This window comes from Triturus cristatus, chromosome 2_2 (genome assembly GCF_964204655.1).
Source record: "Triturus cristatus chromosome 2_2, aTriCri1.1, whole genome shotgun sequence".
NCBI classification, from domain to species: Eukaryota; Metazoa; Chordata; class Amphibia; order Caudata; family Salamandridae; genus Triturus; species Triturus cristatus.
Window position 1 is genome coordinate 434,094,912 of NC_140582.1, and position 19,936 is coordinate 434,114,847.

Sequence of the window (19,936 nt, forward strand, 5' to 3'; positions counted from 1 at the left end):
GTGGCAAGGGTTAGCTTGGCCTCCCCTTACCCTTAAAATGCATTGGGGCACACAGATCACAAGACACCAGTTTATTGAAAACACCCAAGAACCAGATACACTTCTTGGGTGGATCCATTATGAGTCTATGCTTGTAGCATTGGCCACACAGCTGGATACCGGACAGATATCCTACAGTGAGATCTAGAATGGAGGCTTCCGACAAGGAGTCATGTAAAAAAGCATGTGCAATTGGACTAGAATCAGGATACCACCACCTAAAGAAAACTCAATCTGATATGAAGAGGTAGCAGCCACCCTCACTCATGTTGGAGCTAGGTTCTTATCATTGAATTTTGAGCAACTTCCATGCACCTGCAAATTGTGGAGTTCACTGGAGGACAAAAAACATGCAGGGCAGTAGGGCACAAATTTTAAAAGCCACGCAAAGACCATTTATCCAAACACCAGGTACTAGAGTAATTGATAGCAATTTTCAGCTTAGCACTACTCATGGACAAAGCTGCTTCAGTTTACCAGATCCTGCTTGCATGTTAAGTAGTCATGAAGCATAGAATTAGAATACAACTGGACATGCTTTCACAAAATGTTGGATTATTTAGGGTCATAACAGAAGCAACTAGTAGCTCGCAGGCTCTCTATGAATAGCTCACAAGAGTCTAGTTTTGGAATCTCTCTAAGACTTCACAGATATAGGTGGTCAGCTAACTGCAGCATCTGAAGGTACAACACTTAATCATACACTTGTCTGTTAACATGAATAAAGAGGTGGAAAACAGGCTGCAAATCTGCACTCAGACGTCTGTTTGAAGAACTCTCAGCTTGGAGAACTCAGTATCTACAAACGTGTCATATCCCGGAGGAACTCCATTTGCAGTGGTACATAGCCTGCATCAGTACACAACTACGGAGCATAAACTGGACTCACACAGGGCAGTCACTGTACACTTGGGGTACAGTGCCACAGGTCACAATGAGTGAAAAAGACAATTGTATGTGCACTGTGTAGTTGAGTGCTGCAGCAGACTTTGCAGTTCTAATCAAGGATAATGAGTGTGATTGTGGTCTTTTGCTTTTAAACCTGAAAAAGCTTTGATACAGACTCTGGCAAGCTTGGACACTGGCTGCTATTGGAGACTACAATTACCTCTGCAAATCACAAGAACAGTTTTTTTAGGCAGTGAGACAAAATTCCAAGTGTCATGAGGAGAGCAAAAAGGAGGTACTGGATAAGCCAAGGTTTGGAAGCCGGACCCATGCTCACCAAGTACTTTAGGAATAGATGGGAAACCAGCAAATAATTCTGGGTTGGGCAGGGACCCATATATATTAAATAGGGAGTGGGGTGGAGGGTTATAGGGGTGTTTCTTTTCTGAATGAAGAAACATAATTGTCAATTACAGAACTCATTTCACTACAAGTACAGAGATGCAAGGCTTCAAATATTACCATATTTCTTTTGAGCATTGATTTGGCGAAGCAGAGTTACTTTAACTAACCATCACTCTGCCCTGCTCAGTCCGAAAAGGAGAAATCATATGGGAGACAACACATTTATTCCTAGGAGTGAAATCACTACCATTAGATTGTGCTGGAAAAAGCCTGAGGAAAAACAAAAACTTAAGATGTAAATTGTGTGTAACCCTAGCTCTCCATCAGAGGAACTTCTCTGAAGTTGACAAGTCCCAGTCCTGCCATGAGTTCTGAGATTATTGATTCTGCAACTAAGAAAAAAGTTACCAAAAGGGAAAACCTAAACTAAAGGAAAGTGAATGATGTCCAACAGGCATCGGGAGTTCAGTAACTAAAAAAGTTTTAAATCAGCTTTATGGCATACAGACCACCACCTTCATGCCTTACACTGGTAGTTGGTATCTCAGTTGATTTTAAATGGGACAGTAGGCCATTGAATACCACTAGAACAGAAATGACCATGTTACTAATGTTATGGAGGAGGGCCAACTGTTTAAGAGAGAAGATTCTCATGACTGATATTTCATCAGAAAACTTATTTTGGGCAAAACTCTGGACACTTCCAATCAATCAATGTTTAAGCCAAAAAGATTTGTGTCATGGTGTATGTGCTATTTGTAGTACTGCAATGTTTTGCGTTGCATGCATTACTTACACCAGAGATTTTTAACAGTCTGAATTCTGTGGGCCCCCACTGATTCACTACTGGAAGCTGGGGATCCCAGCCTAAAGAATTTATAGGACTTGATCAAAACAATATACAAAAATACAGAATCAAGTATACCTGAGACCATACACAAGTATGGACTATTCACAAAACAAATATGCAAAAAACTAAATTAATTTTAATAAGAAGGCGAAACTTTTCAAAATTTAGATGAAGTGATTGTAGGAAAGTGACCTTTTTTACATGGTCACCCTCACTTTGACTGGTATATGATGCAATTTTGACAGAAGTGCACTGTGTTCCTGCTATCCAGGTACCCAGTGCCAGATTTCTTTCCCTAAAATGGTACAACTGTTCCCTCGATTGGCAATCCCTTTGGCATCCCCCAAGTCCCTAGTAAATGGTACCTAGAGTAAATGGTACCCCCGGTACCTAGGGCAAGGAGGCTATAGAGGGTCTCCAAGGACTGCAGCATGTCTTATGCCAGCCGAAAGGACCCCTCAGCGCCAACAGGCAAACTGCCATTGCATGCTGCGTGCCATTGAGCAGAGAAAAGTGATGGCACGAAATGGCACCTGTGTGCCATGCTTGCAGACACTGCATGCAGTATAGATAAATCAAGACTACAGCAGCCCTAAGGGGGTGGGGTGCACTATAATACATGTGTGGACATATTTGCATGAGCAGAGATGACCCTGTAATGTCTAAATCGATTCTTAAATATTCCAAGGGAACAGGAAAGCCATTTCAAGTACATATGTTGGACAATGGTAATTACGCGTTCCCCCTACTACATGACGGCTTTACTGAAACTAGAGAGGTTTGGTTTCAAAATTCTCGTATTAATAAACCCACAATGATTTCAGTAATGGATTTATAAAAACAAACCCAAAGGGAAATCAGAGGTGCCCCCTGAATACCTACCAATTATTAGTGCTCTGGCTGACTGGCGTAGATCAGCCTGCCACCACAGACTGGTTCCTGACCCCCTGCACGTGACAGCCCGAGCTCTCCGAGGGCAAAAACAATGCCTGCCCCCGCTGGAGGTGTTGTCACCTCCTCAAGAAGGGTGGCAAAGTGAGAGAAAGTGCCAACTTTCTTGCATGGTATGCCCCCACTTTTTGCTGAATGTACTTTGACTGAGTGTGCCCTAGACTCCTGCCAATCAGGTGCCAAGGGCCTATGTTCCTTCCCTAAAACCCAAATTGGCAAACCCTGGCCACATGTCAGCCCCTGGTAAATGGTACCCTAGGTACCCAGGGCCTTGTGACCAGGGAAGGCCTCTAAGGGCTGCAGCACTTATTGTGCCACCCTTAGAGGCCCTGTACCCCAAAACAAACACTGCCCTGTCTGGGTGCAGGACAAAACAGAGTCGACATGGCACATATCCCTGTGTGCCATGCCCACAACACACACTGCCCTGGCGTACCTCAGTCACCCCTCTAGCTGGGTGCCCTATGCCAGTGGTGTGGGTACAGGTGCATGAGCCCTGTACCCAGGTCCATTCCTGGGCACTGTAAGTGCAGTGCTACCATTAACAGTATATGGTGCTGGGAGGTCATCAACACGAACTCCACAGCACCATGATGGCAACACTGAAGACTGGGAAGTTTGTTATCGAATTTCTCAGCACATTAAACCCACACTGATGCCAGTGTGGGATTTAATGTACAATGCACGACAGAGGGCATCTTAGAGATGCCCCCTGAACCTAACCTACAATCCACATCTGGTCTGAGGGGCTGCCTAGGCTGCCACACAGCAGACATGTTGCTGGACCCCTGGGTAGAGCCATCCGCTCTCCTGGGCCTGCAACAATGCACATCCTAGGCGAGGTGCTAGGTCTCCTCCCCCAGGATGGGCAGGGGAAGCTTCAAAGGCATACCGCCTTTGTGAGCTTCTCCAGGCCACTTGCTGTACTCAGCAACTGGCCCCTACCGGTTCGGACCCCCACTCTGGCGGGAAGACTGGCCGGGAACCCCAAGGAAGGACAGGGGGTGTGCCAACCCCACCCCTCAGGTGGGGGAGGAGAGGTGAAGCACATCCCCGGGCTCTCACCATCTTGAAGATGGGAGGCCCTGCCAAATCAGGACTAGGCTACTGCCCCCCTCCCACAGGACAGTGGCAGGATAGGGGGTGTACCCACCCCAGGGCAGGGATCCATTGGTCCCTGCCCTTTACCTACCTCTAACGCCCCTAAATCTAGTATTTAGGGGCACCCTGAACCAACCTTCCTTCCTTAGATCCCGATTTCGAAACAAGAAAGAAGATCAAGAAGAAGACGACATGTCGTGCAGCTGCTAACAAAAGGACGACACCAACTGACTTGCCCCCAGCCCTACAGGCCTGTTGATCCTTGAACCTGCTCCTGCTAAATCCCGGCGTCTCCTGCGGACAGCAACCTTGAGAACCCCGGGAGGACCTGCCTGCCTTGACCCTCTTAGAGACTGGGACTCCCATGAGCAGAGGCTCTGCTCGAACAACAATACCTGTGGTGCCAGCCAGGAACCACGAACCCTGCACCCGCCGAGCCCGGCCTGTGCCTGTGTGAACAAAGACCCTGAGGACATCCCCCCAGCGATTCGGACCTGGAATCCAGTGCCCAAGGACCCTCCTAGACGACGCCTGCAGCCTCAGAACCAGGGACCCCTCCAACCGCGACCAGCAGAGGGTAAGATTTCCTGACGTCAAAAGACACCGCTGCATCCGGTGCCCTCCGGCCACCTGTGCCCCACTCCGGGGTGTCTACCTAAACTCCAAGATCCCAACTTACCCCTCGAAGTGTTGGTCGCTCCTGAAGATCCTCCGTCCCAGAGCCTGCAGCCTTTGCTCACTTTCCAAGTTCTCCATTGATTAACATTGAGCGCCCGACGGCTCAAAAGAACCCTGCACCCAGCCGCCCGAGTGCCCCTGGCAGTGCAACCTTTGTCCTAATCTACTTCCCCATTTGCCCTGAGCAAGTGACCAGGAGCCCAGCTCCCACAGCCGCATGGCCTGCTTGCCAGCAGCCACCAACCGAAGGCCCCCTGCCTCTCATTGGATAACATTGGGCCTAACTACCTCTCCACCCGGCTGCCCCTGTGCCGATGAGGGTGTACCAACTGTACCTACCTGACCCTGGGAGACCCCCGAGTCTATGTCCAGAACCTTAACTCTGCCAGCCGCGTACTTACCCAAATGCCGATAACTCACTTTTCTTCCATAAGGTAACATTGGCTGGTTTCCTTTGAAATTTCTTCTAAGTGTGGAGTTTCTAAACTTTAAAATGTTCATCTAAAATCAACCGAGTAACGAAAACGGAAATACTCACCTGCTATTAGGAGAGATCCCAGTGCTGAATCTGGGTGCCCAGCACTGACCCTGAAAAGTAATCACAACCGTACTTACCACTAACTCAATTTTCTTTCATAGGAAACCATTGACTGTTTTTCTGTGAAATTTCTTCCAAGTGTCAATTTTGCAAACTTATAAATATTCGTTAAAAAAAAAAGATGACTGTATAACTTAAATGCAGTCTCTCAAGTGTTTACAGTTGGTCCACTAGTGCTGGATCCAGGATCCAACACTGACCTAGAAAGAGTAACGATAACCCCACTTACCTGCTATGTGAATTTCCTCCCATAGGATAACATTGGTGATTTGATTAGAAAAAGTTTCTAAGCGTCAACTTTTAAAATAGCAAAATATTGCTTAAAAATTACAACAGTAACTAAAACGTATTTACTCACCTGTTTCCAAGAACTGTCCCAGGACTGACTCTAGGTCCAGTCCTGGAGTTAGAAAAGTAATCCTGAAAGTAATCAATAGCATTTAACTTAAAATTCCCACTGAGCTCAATGTATTATTGTGTTTGAAAATTGTGTTGCCTATTGCAACAAACTAACTATTACTTACAAAAGTCAATTGTCTATTGCAAAGTATTTAATTAAAGCAACTCATTCTGAGAAAGTATTTTTTGATACCTATTGTTGGCTCTAAAATAAAACAACCCTATATTGATATACAAACCATTGGCCTAGAGTTCAGTTTTTGAGTGTGTGAGACCATTTGCTGACTGAGTGTGTACAACAAATGCTTTACACTGTCCTCTGATACTGCCTTACTGCTCGACCAAGCTACCACTTTTAGAGAGTAAGGTTATATCTAACTTTAGCCTCTGCCAAATCTCTGAGGACTAGGGACTCTGTACACACTGTACCTATTTGGGAAGAATATATACAGAGCCACTTACCTACACCAAGTAATCAGCATATCAAGCCAGGAGGCTTCAAAGGCCTCTGCCGCCTTTGATATGCGACTCAAGGCTTCCCAGACAGGGGAAATGGCACCCCCTGTCCGGGCTCATTTGGCATCAGGACTGGTGGGTAAATAGCTAGCTGGGAGGTGTTCCCCACTCAGGCTAGTACCACCCCTAAGGTGGGCGACCTTATGTGGGCATAACTTCAGAAAATCCACAATCTTAGTTTTGGCGTAATTAGGCTCTCTGGGTTGGGGTTATGGCCACTTCCCACAGAAATAGGTCATGTAGAGGGTTTAGACACCCTAAATGCAAGTAGCCGGTTGGCTACAACCAGTCACTCCCCTTAACGCCCCTAAATTGAGTGTTTAGGTGGCACCCCAGACACCAGGAACTCAGATTTTGATAGATCAAGAAGAGACGGACAGAGCCGCAAAAAAAAAAAAAAAAAAAAAAAATAGATGAGAACTATAGACTGCTGTGGACTTTTGGCACCAAACCTTTCTTGCCGCACTAAGTCTCGACAATCGCAACCCAGCGACCCATCTGCGGCGGTCCTGGTTCTAAAAACCATGGGAGTCTGCATGCCTTCACAAATCGCCAAGCAATCTCCCTTTGAGCACAGGAGCTAACCTCCTGCAGGCGCCGAAATGCAAAGTTCCAGGATAAGTTTCAGGCAGTTTACAGCATTTTCGCAAATACATGCCCTCGGTGGTGTCCAGGTTTGACTATTTTAATGGTCTTTAGGTTAATATGAGGAAAAAATGTTTCAATAAAATTCAGGTCGTGCAAAATGTTGCAGCTCGCTTGTTGTTGGGCATTCCCAAGCACAAGTCTGCAGCTTTTGTGCTCAGACAACTTCAATGGCTTTTGGTGAAGAAACGCATTGACTTTAAGGCTCTTGCATTGATTTTAAAGCTTTACACAGTACAGGTCTGATCTGTATTAAACAATTTTCAACAGTGCTTTCGGAGGTCTACCTCAGCCCACAACTTTGTCGTGCCCAAATAAAATAAAAAAAGCAGGATGCAGTGGCAGATGTCTTCTGGTGGGAACCACCAGACTCTGGAACTCTCTCCTGATCGAACTAAAAAAGGAAACCCAATTGCTGGCTTTTAAAAAAGCATTAAAAACTTGGCTTTTTAATCTCTGACCACTTGAGTTAGCCTCTGCAGTTCTATCCTCGAGTCAGCGCCTAGACACAGTTGGGTATAAGCTGCACACCGCAGAGACTGACTTCTAGAGTGACCCAGCTGTCCTGATTTGGCACCCTCAACCAGCGAACACAAGTTTCCAAGACATACAGAGCCTAGCCGACCGTTCCACTCTGCACCGAGCGCCTCAGCCCAGGTACAGACGAACCGGCTGAGCCCCCCCCCTCTTGTCCCCGAGGACCCTTGTAACTCGAGCCCCACCCCCATTGAGAAATCCTGGGCTTATCCTGAAGTCCCCCCTTCTGTGTAGTGTGCACAGCAACAAACACGACCAGCACCTCTGCAACTGGATGCCCCAGGGCAGGTAACTGCTGGTGGTACTTTGGACCTTGGCCCCCTACGTCTCAAAAGGGACCACCAGAACCCAAACGAAAATAACTGTTTGCTATACATGCCCTTTCCCCAATAGGAAAACATTGTTACCTAAAAGTGCATTTAAGTGAACTTTTTACATACCTGCTAAAATCCATATGTAAAAAAGTAATTACTTGATAACAAAGTTCTTGGTATCAAAATTTATATAAAAATAAGACTATTTTCTAAATTAGTTTTGGATTTATTCTTGATTGCGTCTCTCATTTGTTGCTTGTGTGTGCCAACAAATGCTTCACACTACCCTCTGATACATAACTAACCACCCACGCTAACACAAAAGAGACCATTTGTGTTATCATTGGTGCCTCTGTAAACCAATTTGGGTGTCCCGGGACTCTTTACACAGTGTACCTCATTTTGGTCCACTATAAAAAGAGACAGCTTCCTACAGTGATATGCTAGAGGCTAGCATATCACACTTTTTTTTGTTCCTAATGCAATCTCTCCATCGGTGCATACTATTGCTGCTTCAATTAGCCCACCAACCAGCAAAACTAGATTTTATCTGCTGGACTTGCACTTCTACATATTAAGATCAGGATACCAACTTATTTTTAGCTTACAATTTAAAATTTCTTCGCATCTGCTATTTAATTTCAGTCACAGACCCCCTGAGTAGATGGTGTGGGCCTCCAGGGGTCCCTGGACCACATCTGACTAATGCTCTTTAAAGTACAAGTAGTAACAATTTTGATAATGGGATCAACTTCATGTTAAAAAATGATTTTTGAAATAAGTACAAGAACTGGATAATCTGTTTCTACGGAAAGATTCAATTGCTTGCAAGCACCCCTCTGACATACAACACAGCAATGTTTAGGCTAGCAATTTCCTAATTCCATAAAGACATTTTATTTAAATGATTTTTAAAACAGTTCTTCCAGCCATAGCTATTAGTTAGAAACAAGTTTACCAAAGGAAGTTTCAAACTTCAGTCTCACAAAAATGGACAGTCCACGTTCATTAGAAAAACGTGTATCCATACCATAAACCAGCTCTAAAAAGCCTCAAAAAGAAAAAGCTAAACAGTTTAACGTTATCTAAGTTCTAGTGCTAAAGTAACATTCATACATGTATTGCAGTTCACTTTGAAACTAATCCCTTAAAAAAAAAAACAAAAAAAAAAACTTACCATCATAAAAACAAACTTCAACATCTGCACTGGGGGAATTCTCCATCAACATGCACTTTGCATATTTTGTGTAGTATGTGACTTTCGGTGTCTTGGATCTTACCAGCTGTATAAATTTAGCAGCATATTGGTACTTCTTCCAGTACTTCTCTGAAATTAAAAGTTCCAAGAATATTAATTTTTTAAAAATGTGGAATTTTGAAAGAAAGTTTGGAGAGCTATCGCAGCCCTCATTCTACTTGACCTCTCAGCTGCCTTCGAAACAGTGTCTCACCACACCCCTATCAGAAGATTGCGAAACAAAGCCATCCAAGGACCAGTCCTCAACTGGATTTGTTCCTTCCTCACAGGAAGGGCACAGAATCAGACTTCCACCCTACACATGGGAACTCCCAATCCTGATCTGCGGAGGTTCATCGATGAGCCCAAACCGGTTTAACATCTACATGACACCGCTCGCCAACATTGTCAAATCATATGGCATCTCCATTTCCTAAAGCAACGACACCCAACTCATCCTATCGCTAATCAACAGATGTATGATGGAGCCACGCATGCAATTACCACGCACACCATTACAGTGCAATGCCTTTACCACTCATACCTTTACAACGAAAATATAAGTATCTCAGGTAAGTGAAAACCCTTTATGGCCTTTTCGACCCCAACCCCTAAACTCAACCAACCCTAAACCCGAAATACACCCTTACCTCCATAAACCCTAAAAACACACTTACAACCCAATACACCTACCAACCATTAACCCTAAAAATACCCTTACAGCCCAATACCCCTACCCACCCTAAATATACCCACCCAATACCCTGTTGATTGAATAAGAATGTATCCTGAAAAAACAAAGACAAGAGGTGTTTGGCATAACAGGAAAGGTTGGTTTAATCAAGCACTTAGGCCAGGGGCACAGTTACAGAGTCGGGTGTGAGAAAGTGCCTCTTTTGCATGGTTAGCCCCCCATTGTTTGCCAGGTTTTGATGTGGTTTCAAATGTAGTGCACAGGGTCCCTGCCAACCACGTCCCCTGTGCCAGTCCTCCTTCCCTAAAAAACGAATCCCTAACTGGCACTTCTGCCCTCTGTAAGTCGTTAGTAAATTGTACTTTAAGTACCGAGGGCCTGGGAGCTGAAGAGGGCCCCCCTCCTCCTGGGAACATGCCACTGCCTTTGCAGCTGGCATGCCACTGTAAGGGAGAAAATGACATGGTCGGCATGGCACCCTGCCAACTAGCACTGCCTGAAGGTATAGGCAAGTCACCGTTCTAGCGAGCATCACAGCCCTAAGGAAGGGTGCACTATACCACAGGTGAGGGCATAGCTGCAGGAGCAGATATGCCCCTACAATGTTGGGGTCCATTTCCAAATATTGTAAGTGCCAGGGAAGCCACAGAGAGTACATGGGCTGGAAACTAGAATTCCACAGCACCATTAAGGCTTCACAGGAACATAGTAGTGTTTGGTACTAAACTACTCCTTACAATAAATCCAAATTGATGCCAATGTGGAATTTATTGTACCATGTTCTCAGAGGTCAGTTCAGAGGTGCCCCCTGAAAACCTACTAACTCTGGTGTGGTCTCTGATCGGCTGTAGGCAGCTAGTAATCACCAGACATGTTTCTGGACCCCTGCTCTGTGGGACCAGAAACAATGCACATCCTGGCCAGAGGTGTCATGCCTCCTCCCTCAGAATGGGCCAGTACTCGAAGAGGGGAGCTTCAAATGCCTGCCGCTTTTGTAATGAGACCCCCAGCCTCTGCTGCTAGCAGCAGAAGGCAGCCCCTGGTTTACAACCGCACTCAGGGTGGGAAAACCGGCAGGAAAAATTCAATAGAATAGGAGGTGTGCCGACCTCTGCCAACCCCACCCCTAAGGTGGGGGAGGAGAGATGAAGCACAACTTTCAGTCCCCGACATCTTGAAGAGGAGACACCTCCAATCAGGGCTAGGTCTATGCCCCCCCCCCCCCGGAGGGTGGCATAATAGACTGGGTAGTCACCTTAGGTGAGTTGCCCATTGGCCATAGCTGCTACTCCCCTAAACACCTCCTAAAATTAGTGTTCATGCGCCCCCAAGACCTAGAACTCAAATATGCGATGACCTAAGAAGAAAGACGTCCCTGCAGAGAAGACTGCAGACGACGACTGCCTTGGCCCCAACCCTACCGGCCTTTCTCCAGCAATCCTGCGACCTGTCTTGCGGCAAGCGACCTCTGAAACCCCTGGGATGACTGCTGCCTTTGAAAAAGACTCTGCTCTCCAGTGGACAGCGGACCTGTCCTGAAGAAACCTACTCCAAGGATTCCGGATCCAGGCAGATCCACGTCTCCTGCCCACTCTGCACCAGACACCCACGAGTCGGATCAGCTCACCTGTGCAGAAAACTATCCCCGGTCATCCTGACCTTGTTCTATCGCTGGCTGACCTTTCCTGCCCTCCACAACGCCACCTCCAGTGTGAATCCAGAGCCCTCCCCCCCCGACAATCCCCCCCCCCCCCCCCTCCATCTGACTGCTGTAAGAAGACTACAATGTTGAAATGCACCCGTGCACCTGAAGCCCCTGGGCCTTTGTGAGCTGAACCGATGGTGCCCCTACGACCCCCTAAATCCCATCTAATCTCTGCAGTCGGTCTTCCTCCTGCAACCTTCAGTGCCACCCCTGCAGCCTCTGCCGAAAGGAGAATCCCCAAGGAAAAGCATTGGGCCCCTGATGTCCAATTTGCACCCTGCCGCCCCGGTGGTGTATGTGTGGTGCTGCTTTGTGCCCCCACACACCTGTGCTACACTTAACCCCCAAAGCTTGGACCCCTGCAACCGATCTACTTACCTGCAAGCCATGTGGCTCCAGGCATCACAAGTCTCCACTGGAAAGCACTGGGTCGAACTCAGATTTTGACATCTGCACGTGGCTGCCCCTGTCCCACTGGTGGTGCAGTTTTGTAACTTTCCTGACCCCTGCTGACTTTTGGCTCAGAAGACTGGGATTGTACGTTTAATACTTACCGGTTTAACCGCAATATTGTTTTCCCCATAGGAGAACACTGGACTGTGTTGAAAAGTTTCCAAGTGTCGATTTTTCAAAGTGAAAAGTATTTTTAAATAATAACTTACTTAGTTGATTATGAAGATCTTGGTCTTAAAATAAAAAGTGTATTTTTCTCAAATTGGTCTGGATCTCCTTCTTGAGCCGTGTGTCCATTATGTATCACTGTTGTGCAATAAATGTCTTGCACTCCTCTGTGTTAGGCCTAAGGCTGCTCACCCACACTACCACTAATAGAGCACTTTGGATTTTACATTGAGTCCTGTACACCTTTGGGGAACCCCTGGACTCTTTGCATGGTATTACCACCTAGTGGCAATATCATATACAGAGTCAGCTTCCTACAAGGGGTCGGAGGACTGTCTCAAAGTACATTCGTTTTGAGCGCCTTTATATACATTTCTTTGAGCATCATAAAACAATTCATAGTTCCTGTTTAGAGAAAGGAATATGGGCCTTGTCATGGAGCCATACTCGTACCTGATGACAAATGCAGGTGGGTCTCTACCTTGGGCGGGCACAATGAGGGTTAGTGGGCAATGTGTCCAGATGTCCGGCATGGGGAGCGAACGATCAGTGTGTGCGCTGGTTGGCTGAGTGTTCCTAACTTCATGTGGCATCTAACTTTATGGTGCTTTGAGAATGCGCGCCCGTCCTGCCATGCGTGTTTTATTGGGGCCAATATCCCTGGACCATTGTGGTGGTGTTGCCTATCTGTGGGATTAATCTGGGTTTTTCCTGTTTGCATGCTTGTTCGGCTGGTTACGTGACCCCCCCCCCCACCCAAACTGAGATCTGTAAATCAGCCTCAGGCCTAGTACGCAGGGCATGCATGATCACGTATTTCAGACCAAGGGGTGATGGAGAGGTCATATCGGGTGATTTCAACAACCGTGATTTGATTTTATGCACACACATCACTGCGTACATCAACATCAATATTAACTCTTGCCCAGCCCTAATCCCTAAAAACATTCTTACCACCCGATACCCCTGCCCACTTTAAACGCTAAAATTACCCTAACCATTCCTAAACCCTACTCACCCCTAAACCCTAAAGTCACCCTTGCAACCCCCTAAACCCTTAAAAAGCCACTACTCCTAATATAGAGAAAAATAAAGCAAGTTCATTTACCTGCGATATAGTTACATTTTCGTGGTAGAGGCAACGGCGTGGCAATGGCAACGCGTGGTAAAGGTGGTTTCCCGCAACTAACAAGTCCAGCGCCACCAGAACCAACTTCTCCGACTGCATGATCACCATAGCAGACGGGATGAGAACCAACTGCCTGAAACAACGCCAACAAGACAGAAAAGCAGATTTTCTGTAACAAGAACTCTCCCTGGGACTTCACCTGGTGTCCGTCAGTGCTCGGACCCACACCAACCACGTAAGAAACCTGGGAATCATTATAGAGAACAAGTTCAACATGACAGCACAGGTCAATCGAGTCGGCTCCTCCTGCTTGGATATACTCTGCAAGATCTTCAAGTGGCTACACCGGAATACCACAAGCATGGTCAGACAAGCAGATCAGACTATGGCAACACACTATGCTCTCCTCCACCGACTCCAGATTATCAAGAACGTCGCAGCGAGACATCCTCTGCCTCCCACGACGCATCTACATCACACCACATCTCAGAGCTTCACTGGCTCCCATCCAAATGTCAAACCTGACAATTCAAACTCCTCACGCACACATAAAAGGCACTATACAACATCGGACCATCAACCAACCTCATTTCCACCAACCCACCAGACACCAGCACTCAGACACTCTTGCGCCCCCCCGCATCCGCAAAAGCAGAACGTGAGGTCTAGCATTCTCTTAATTCACACCCAAGACCTGGAATTACCTCCATCTCCACATCAGGGCCTTCTCCTCAATTCTTGAATTTCACAACATGCTGATGACCTGGCTCTTCAACTAATTCCTGGGGGCTGACTCCCATCACCCTCAGTCATACACTTACACCGCTTTTCCAGCGCTTGGCTAGACTAGGGTGATTAGCTGCGCTAGACCAATCAACATAACAGATCTGGTCAGGTTTCTATGGAAATCAGAGGTCACCCTTAGTAGAAAACATGCTGCAACCGATTAGTCGCACAGGGCATCAAATCATTTCAATAATAAATTCCAGTCGACAAAGTGACCTAACTAATCCATTCCAAATATTTAATCACTGAAATGGTTAAAAGACACTTCAACAATATTAGTGCAATTGGGAGAAGTAGGCTCCAGATGCACCTTAATAGAAGAGAAATCAATGGCAATCTGGCTATGGGTCTAACATGACAGCACAGATTGTTCCTGACACAGTGGAAAGAAAAATTTCTGGATTTTTCATATGACTGCCAGGTGGATGTACACTATACCACTTTCAGAACCTTCCTATAGTCTCATGGCTGGTTTAGGTAGCTATAACGAGTAAGTCAAAGCCAGATTGCTGAGATCAATGATGGTAAATTGGAGTGGGAGGGCTCTTGCCTTGCAGCCTAGACAGGAAATGCTCTAGACAGTAGCGTCATATCTCCTTTCTTCAACAGGTAAAGGAGATCAGGAAACGACCATACCAAGGTTATCAACGCCATCTCGACTCTGGAGTGTTCAAATTTGTTGGTAAGGAATCAAGTTTGTAAGTGAAAAGGCATAGCCAAATTTTTACAGCAAGTAGCCATTGCTATTCATAACCGGTTCCAAAGACGTGGATTAAATCGCATGTCTTGCCGGAAACAATTGTGTCCTGGAAATGTGCTGCAAGCACCATGATGCACAATTACATTAGGCAAATTTCAAGCTGAAAAATGGAACAGGCACTTCCCAAAGTAAAGCAGAAGAAGAAATGGTTATTTGCAATCTTAGTTCTCCATCATAGGAATCCTTGTTGAAGTCATGTTAGACTGGTTGCCGCTGCTTTCGGGGGATCTATGAACACTCCAACATTCGTTCTTTAGCACTGTCCATAATTTAGCAGAAAGGGTGAATCATCCAACATATTGTTATGTTACTGATCACTTTCTAACAGCCTATATTAGCATAGATTTCTAAATCGTTAAAACATGACATTTTCTCAGACTACACTGGAACAGAAATGCAGAAAAGCACAGCCCGCTAGGCTTGCATTAGGAAAGCATGAAACTTTCACCCCTAATGCTTGATTGCAAGTGTTGCCGGATCCCTGAAACGAGCAGGTAATTATTCCAACTTTAATGGCCATCAACGAAAACCCTACAATGCACAACTTGTGCTTTCTTACAGTCAGAATATGGAAATATACCCTAAATCAAATATGAACATCTGGATAATAATTGGGATAAAAAGAATAACTATTGGGAATAAATTCCCTTACTACCACCTTTCTCTAACAATTGCAGTTTGTTTGCTCTAGCTGTTAAAGGGGATGCCAGATAAATAATTCTAGTGGTTCTTAAACCTCAAAGCACAACTATTACGCACAACATACAGCACTAATCTCTCCTTTGTATTACGTGCCACTCTCTAAGATGAGATACACCCCCCTTCCTCAAGCTTGAGGTGATGGAATAAGAGGTGGGGTCGCAAGGGAGGTAAAGGCGTCCCTACCTCATACTGAAGAAGTCTTTCTTGTAGAAGCAAGCAGGTGTCTGTTAACCCAATACACCAACTAGTTGCCTTCTTTGGTGGTACAGATTTAGTTGAAATGGCCGATGATCCTTCTGTCAGAAAAAGTGGTGAACCATGTTGCTCATCTGTCAATTATCTGTCAACTGGTTTAAAAAATGGGAGATCCTGACCCATTCCCTACCCCTTCCACTGAAATATGGTGCTGTACGTATGTGGGTGAAATCAAAGTTTTGAGCCAGCAGAGCTGGCAGAGGATGGCACAGACTGGATCTTCTGCTGGTAATGGCATCTCCTAAATACACCCTGTTGGACCTATGTCCCAGGGGTAGCTTGGCTCAGGTCAACAGGCTTATACCTCCCTCTGGCTTCTCATGCTTGCATCCTACCCAGCTTGCAATCTGGCGCCGCCTCACCCAAAAAGGACGCTACACGGATTAACTGTGAAGTTTTATTAAAAAGACTTTAACACCTCTCCTCCTTGTTAGGCTTAATTAATCAATTTTCCATTAAACTGGTAACATTTCAGTACATTTCCAGTACAATTCTAGTACAATTCTAGTACATTTCTAGTACATTTCTAGTACATTTCTAGTACATTTCTAGTACATTTCTAGTACCATTCTAGTACATTTCTAGTACAATTCCAGGTTAACATTTCCAGGTTAACATTCCTCGCTGTCTTGAGGCACACCAAGTAGAGCAGTACGATAAACTTTTCAACCAGTGTTTTCACAACAAAAAGCTTAACCCCCTGACACATTTCAGTCGGGCATTTTAAGTATGACTTGACCACTCCACAGGGAATGTTAATTCCCAATGGGCCCCCCACAACTACTTCCCTGGGGCCTATGTACAGCACCTGAACTCTATAGGTGGTTTCACAGCAGCTTGGTTAATTTTCCTTTACTATTTCTTTTCCCTTGTAGCCCTAGTATCAGTCCTGGCAGCTGGAGATGAATAACCCTTCACACAGTCACCTCGTAACAATATCACATAGGCCTTAATCCCCCCTAGTTCTGTGCTGGTCTCCTAGGGGTCTCGGCTTCCGAGAAAATTATAAATAACTCGTATGGTTACCACGGACCCTGAGAACAGCTATGGGCCTCACAGAATTCTCTCACTCCCCTCCCTCCTCCACCAGGCCCAGCTTACGGTTAGTCTCGGTGTCCTCTTTTCCAGGGGTCCCGTCAGAACTGGAACCAACTCCCCCTCACTTCGTGAGAGACAGACTTCTTCGTCGGCGAGGCGTTCCCCTTCTCAGGGAGGGCGAGGACCCGGGAACTTCCACCGATCCCCACCCCCGAGGAATAACTTATGGGAGATCCCCTGACGGAAGGATAATCCACCTTCGGGCTCTTTCCCGCCCCCTGTCCGATTCCGTGCCTTCCTCCGCTACGGTCTTTTGGACGGACAGCTGCCGAGGACTCGAATCGGGGACCGGGACGTTGCGCGATCCGCGCCTCTAGAGACGGGACGCAGTCTCCCACTTCTTCCGGCAACGAAGGGCGGCGCTTTGGCCCCTTCCCACGTGATCGGAGAACGGCAGCCTCCGGGCCAGACACGCCTCCCCCTCCTTCTTCCTGAAGCGACTTCTCCTCAGAGGAGTGGCAACGTCGCTGGCTCCCCAGCCCCTCACCTCTCCAGTTCCTGGGGCACCGCGGATCCACTTCAGAGGGCCCCCGGCCACGCTACCGTTCACGGAGTGGCGGCAGGGTCCATTTCAGGTAGGACCTCGTCGAGGGATTATAACGGGCAAAAAGGGGGGGGGGGGGGGCCTCGGGGCGGTACCAAACGCTGCAAGGAATTCCCTGGTCCAGGTGGCACAGAGACACAGTCCTCTTAGCCTCTTAGCTACGGACCGCGGTCAGCTTCTCCTCGTTTAGGGATAAGGGGGGGTTAATCACCAGGGCCAGTCCAATTCTTCCTCTCCTGACAGGACGGCCCGCGGGATGAGTCGGTCTCAGACAGCAATCCTGGACCCCCTTCAGGGGTTCTGCCCACTTTTGTAACTCCTAGAATTACGCTGTTCTACCAGTTCACTGCCAGCATTCAGGGACCAGTCACAAGGGTAGGGGTGGCGTTACTAGGATAAAGACTCAGTGCAGACCCGTGGACCTGTCCGTTCCTCTCTGAGTACAACCACCTCCTCACACAGGCGCCTTACTCCTGAATGACTCCACAGCCCACTTGATTCTAAAATGGCCGCCCTCCTGCCACCTCTATTTATCACCTTGGCCGGAACCCACTGCGGGTAGCTGTGCGCTATATAAGCTCAACTACATTTACATTTACTTGCCAGAGGGGTCCAGAAGGTTCTGGAACCTCCCATGGCCTCCCATGGCCCGGGTGCTGAGGTGACAGTTGGAGCCACCATTTTGCGAATCCTACCTTCCTCATCTATCTACCTCAGGGGAGCACCTTGCGCCTTTCCCTCATGTGAAGTGGAAAAGACACCCAGAACCTCTACATCAGCACCAAAAAGTTAGGTAGACAGAAAAAATGAGAAGGGGGAAAGGGACAAAAATAATAAAATGAGGAGGGAACTGCCAAAGGGCTGACAGGTCTAACACACCCCTTACCTGAAAGGAGCAGTATATTTGTTGGGGCACCTCGTGCACTGAAAGGCAGTTTGTCACTACTGTTGGGGTCTAGAAAAGCCACAGATGTTCCTTTACTGCTGGTTGGTCTCTTGCTAAAGAGACCAAGAGGGCCATAGCACTGCTATTCTTGAAGCATTCAATAAAGAAATCTGTCTTCTCTCCATAGTGGATTCTCATTAAAGGGCATGTCCACGAGGGCCTCCGGGACAGCTCTTGAAAAGCCAGTGAAATGCATCCAGGCATAACTCAGTGTGATGGCCTTGCCCAAGGATCAGGCAATGATGTCCGCAGAATCTAGAACACTTCTCAAAAAATGCTTCAAAACATCCAAGCAGTCACCGATCAAGACAAAGGACTTTTTCCACATTGCCTGGAAGGCTTATTTTAATATCCAGTTTCACAGTTCCCATATAGTGTAGATAGTCATAAAAGCAAATTTGCTGTGCGAAACTTCATAAAGTAAAGATTTTCCTTCCCATAGCATTCATTCTCAATCTCTGTACGCATGAGCTGTAGTAAATTTACTGTGGTTCAGTTTTGAGTAAGAAAATTGAACTACCAGATTCTCTAGTGACAGTTGCAAGGACAAGAATTTTGGGTCACCTGGGGTCGGCCTTTGTCGTCTGGTTATTAGACTAGGCTGGCAGGCCTGAAAAAAAATTCTTCCAGACAGCCAGGACAGGCAAGGTTGTGTCTCATTGAAGAGGAGCTAGGGATCAGCAGCTGAAGAGCAAGGTTGGAAGATTTTAATCAGAAAATTAGATTTAGGCTCCTCTGAAAAACAGGTTAACTTTTGTGCTTCTGCAGCCTTTTCTACCAATGTGGTAAATTAAGACACTTCTTCTGTAAGAAAGTCATGGGGTAAAGGATGTCACCTACTGGTGAAGCATCCAAACTAATGGTATTTTGTATGTCAAGGGAAAGGCTAACATCTGGATTATAATGAGGGAGTAGTTTGACATCCTCAGCCATTTTCTGAATTGTCATATTTCAGCACGGCTAAAGCATTAGATTCCACTACCTCCTCCAACGGCGGGAAATCACTGGGCCGAGAAAAAAAATGGTGCAACTCGTGTTACCTGGAATTTACGAGACAAATTAGAGGGCACCATCCAAAAAGACAGAACGGTTCCAGGAGCGAAATTGTTGATGTGCTAAAGAAACCGGGGGCCGAATCGTGGGCAGAGATTTTACTCAAGGTGTTGAGACCAGAATCTAATGAGCAGCAGAATTGGTAGGGTCAAAACCACTTAAGTCAAACCCAAACTATCTGGTTCACTTTTGGGGAAAGGCGAAGACTGTATCTGAGCCACCCTAAACAAGTCTACCAGAGCAAGACGTTGGCACCAACCTGCATGGGATCAGAAGTCGAAGCATAGAATTCTGACAGGATCTTTTGTGTCTGAATCCGTGCGAAAACAAGGAAGAACCTGATGTCTGGGATCGGTGCCATGACTCTGAACGGTCCAGCAGGAGGAGTCATGGATGAAGCCACCTGGTGCCATACTGGTGGAAATTGAGAGCTATTGCTAAGGAAAGGTTTTCAAAACCAGTCCAATGCCAGCAATGATATTCTT

General features: G+C 46.5%; 1 protein-coding gene across 1 annotated transcript in view; it reads right to left on the minus strand.

The window, feature by feature from the left end:
- PLK4 (polo like kinase 4) overlaps nt 1-19,936 on the minus strand; it is a 141,028-nt gene that overhangs the window by 66,348 nt on the left and 54,744 nt on the right. Inside the window, exon 10 of the mRNA XM_085641530.1 lies at nt 9,099-9,248. Within this exon, the coding sequence (XP_085497656.1) occupies nt 9,099-9,248 (150 nt within the window). The remainder of the gene's footprint in view (nt 1-9,098; nt 9,249-19,936) is intronic.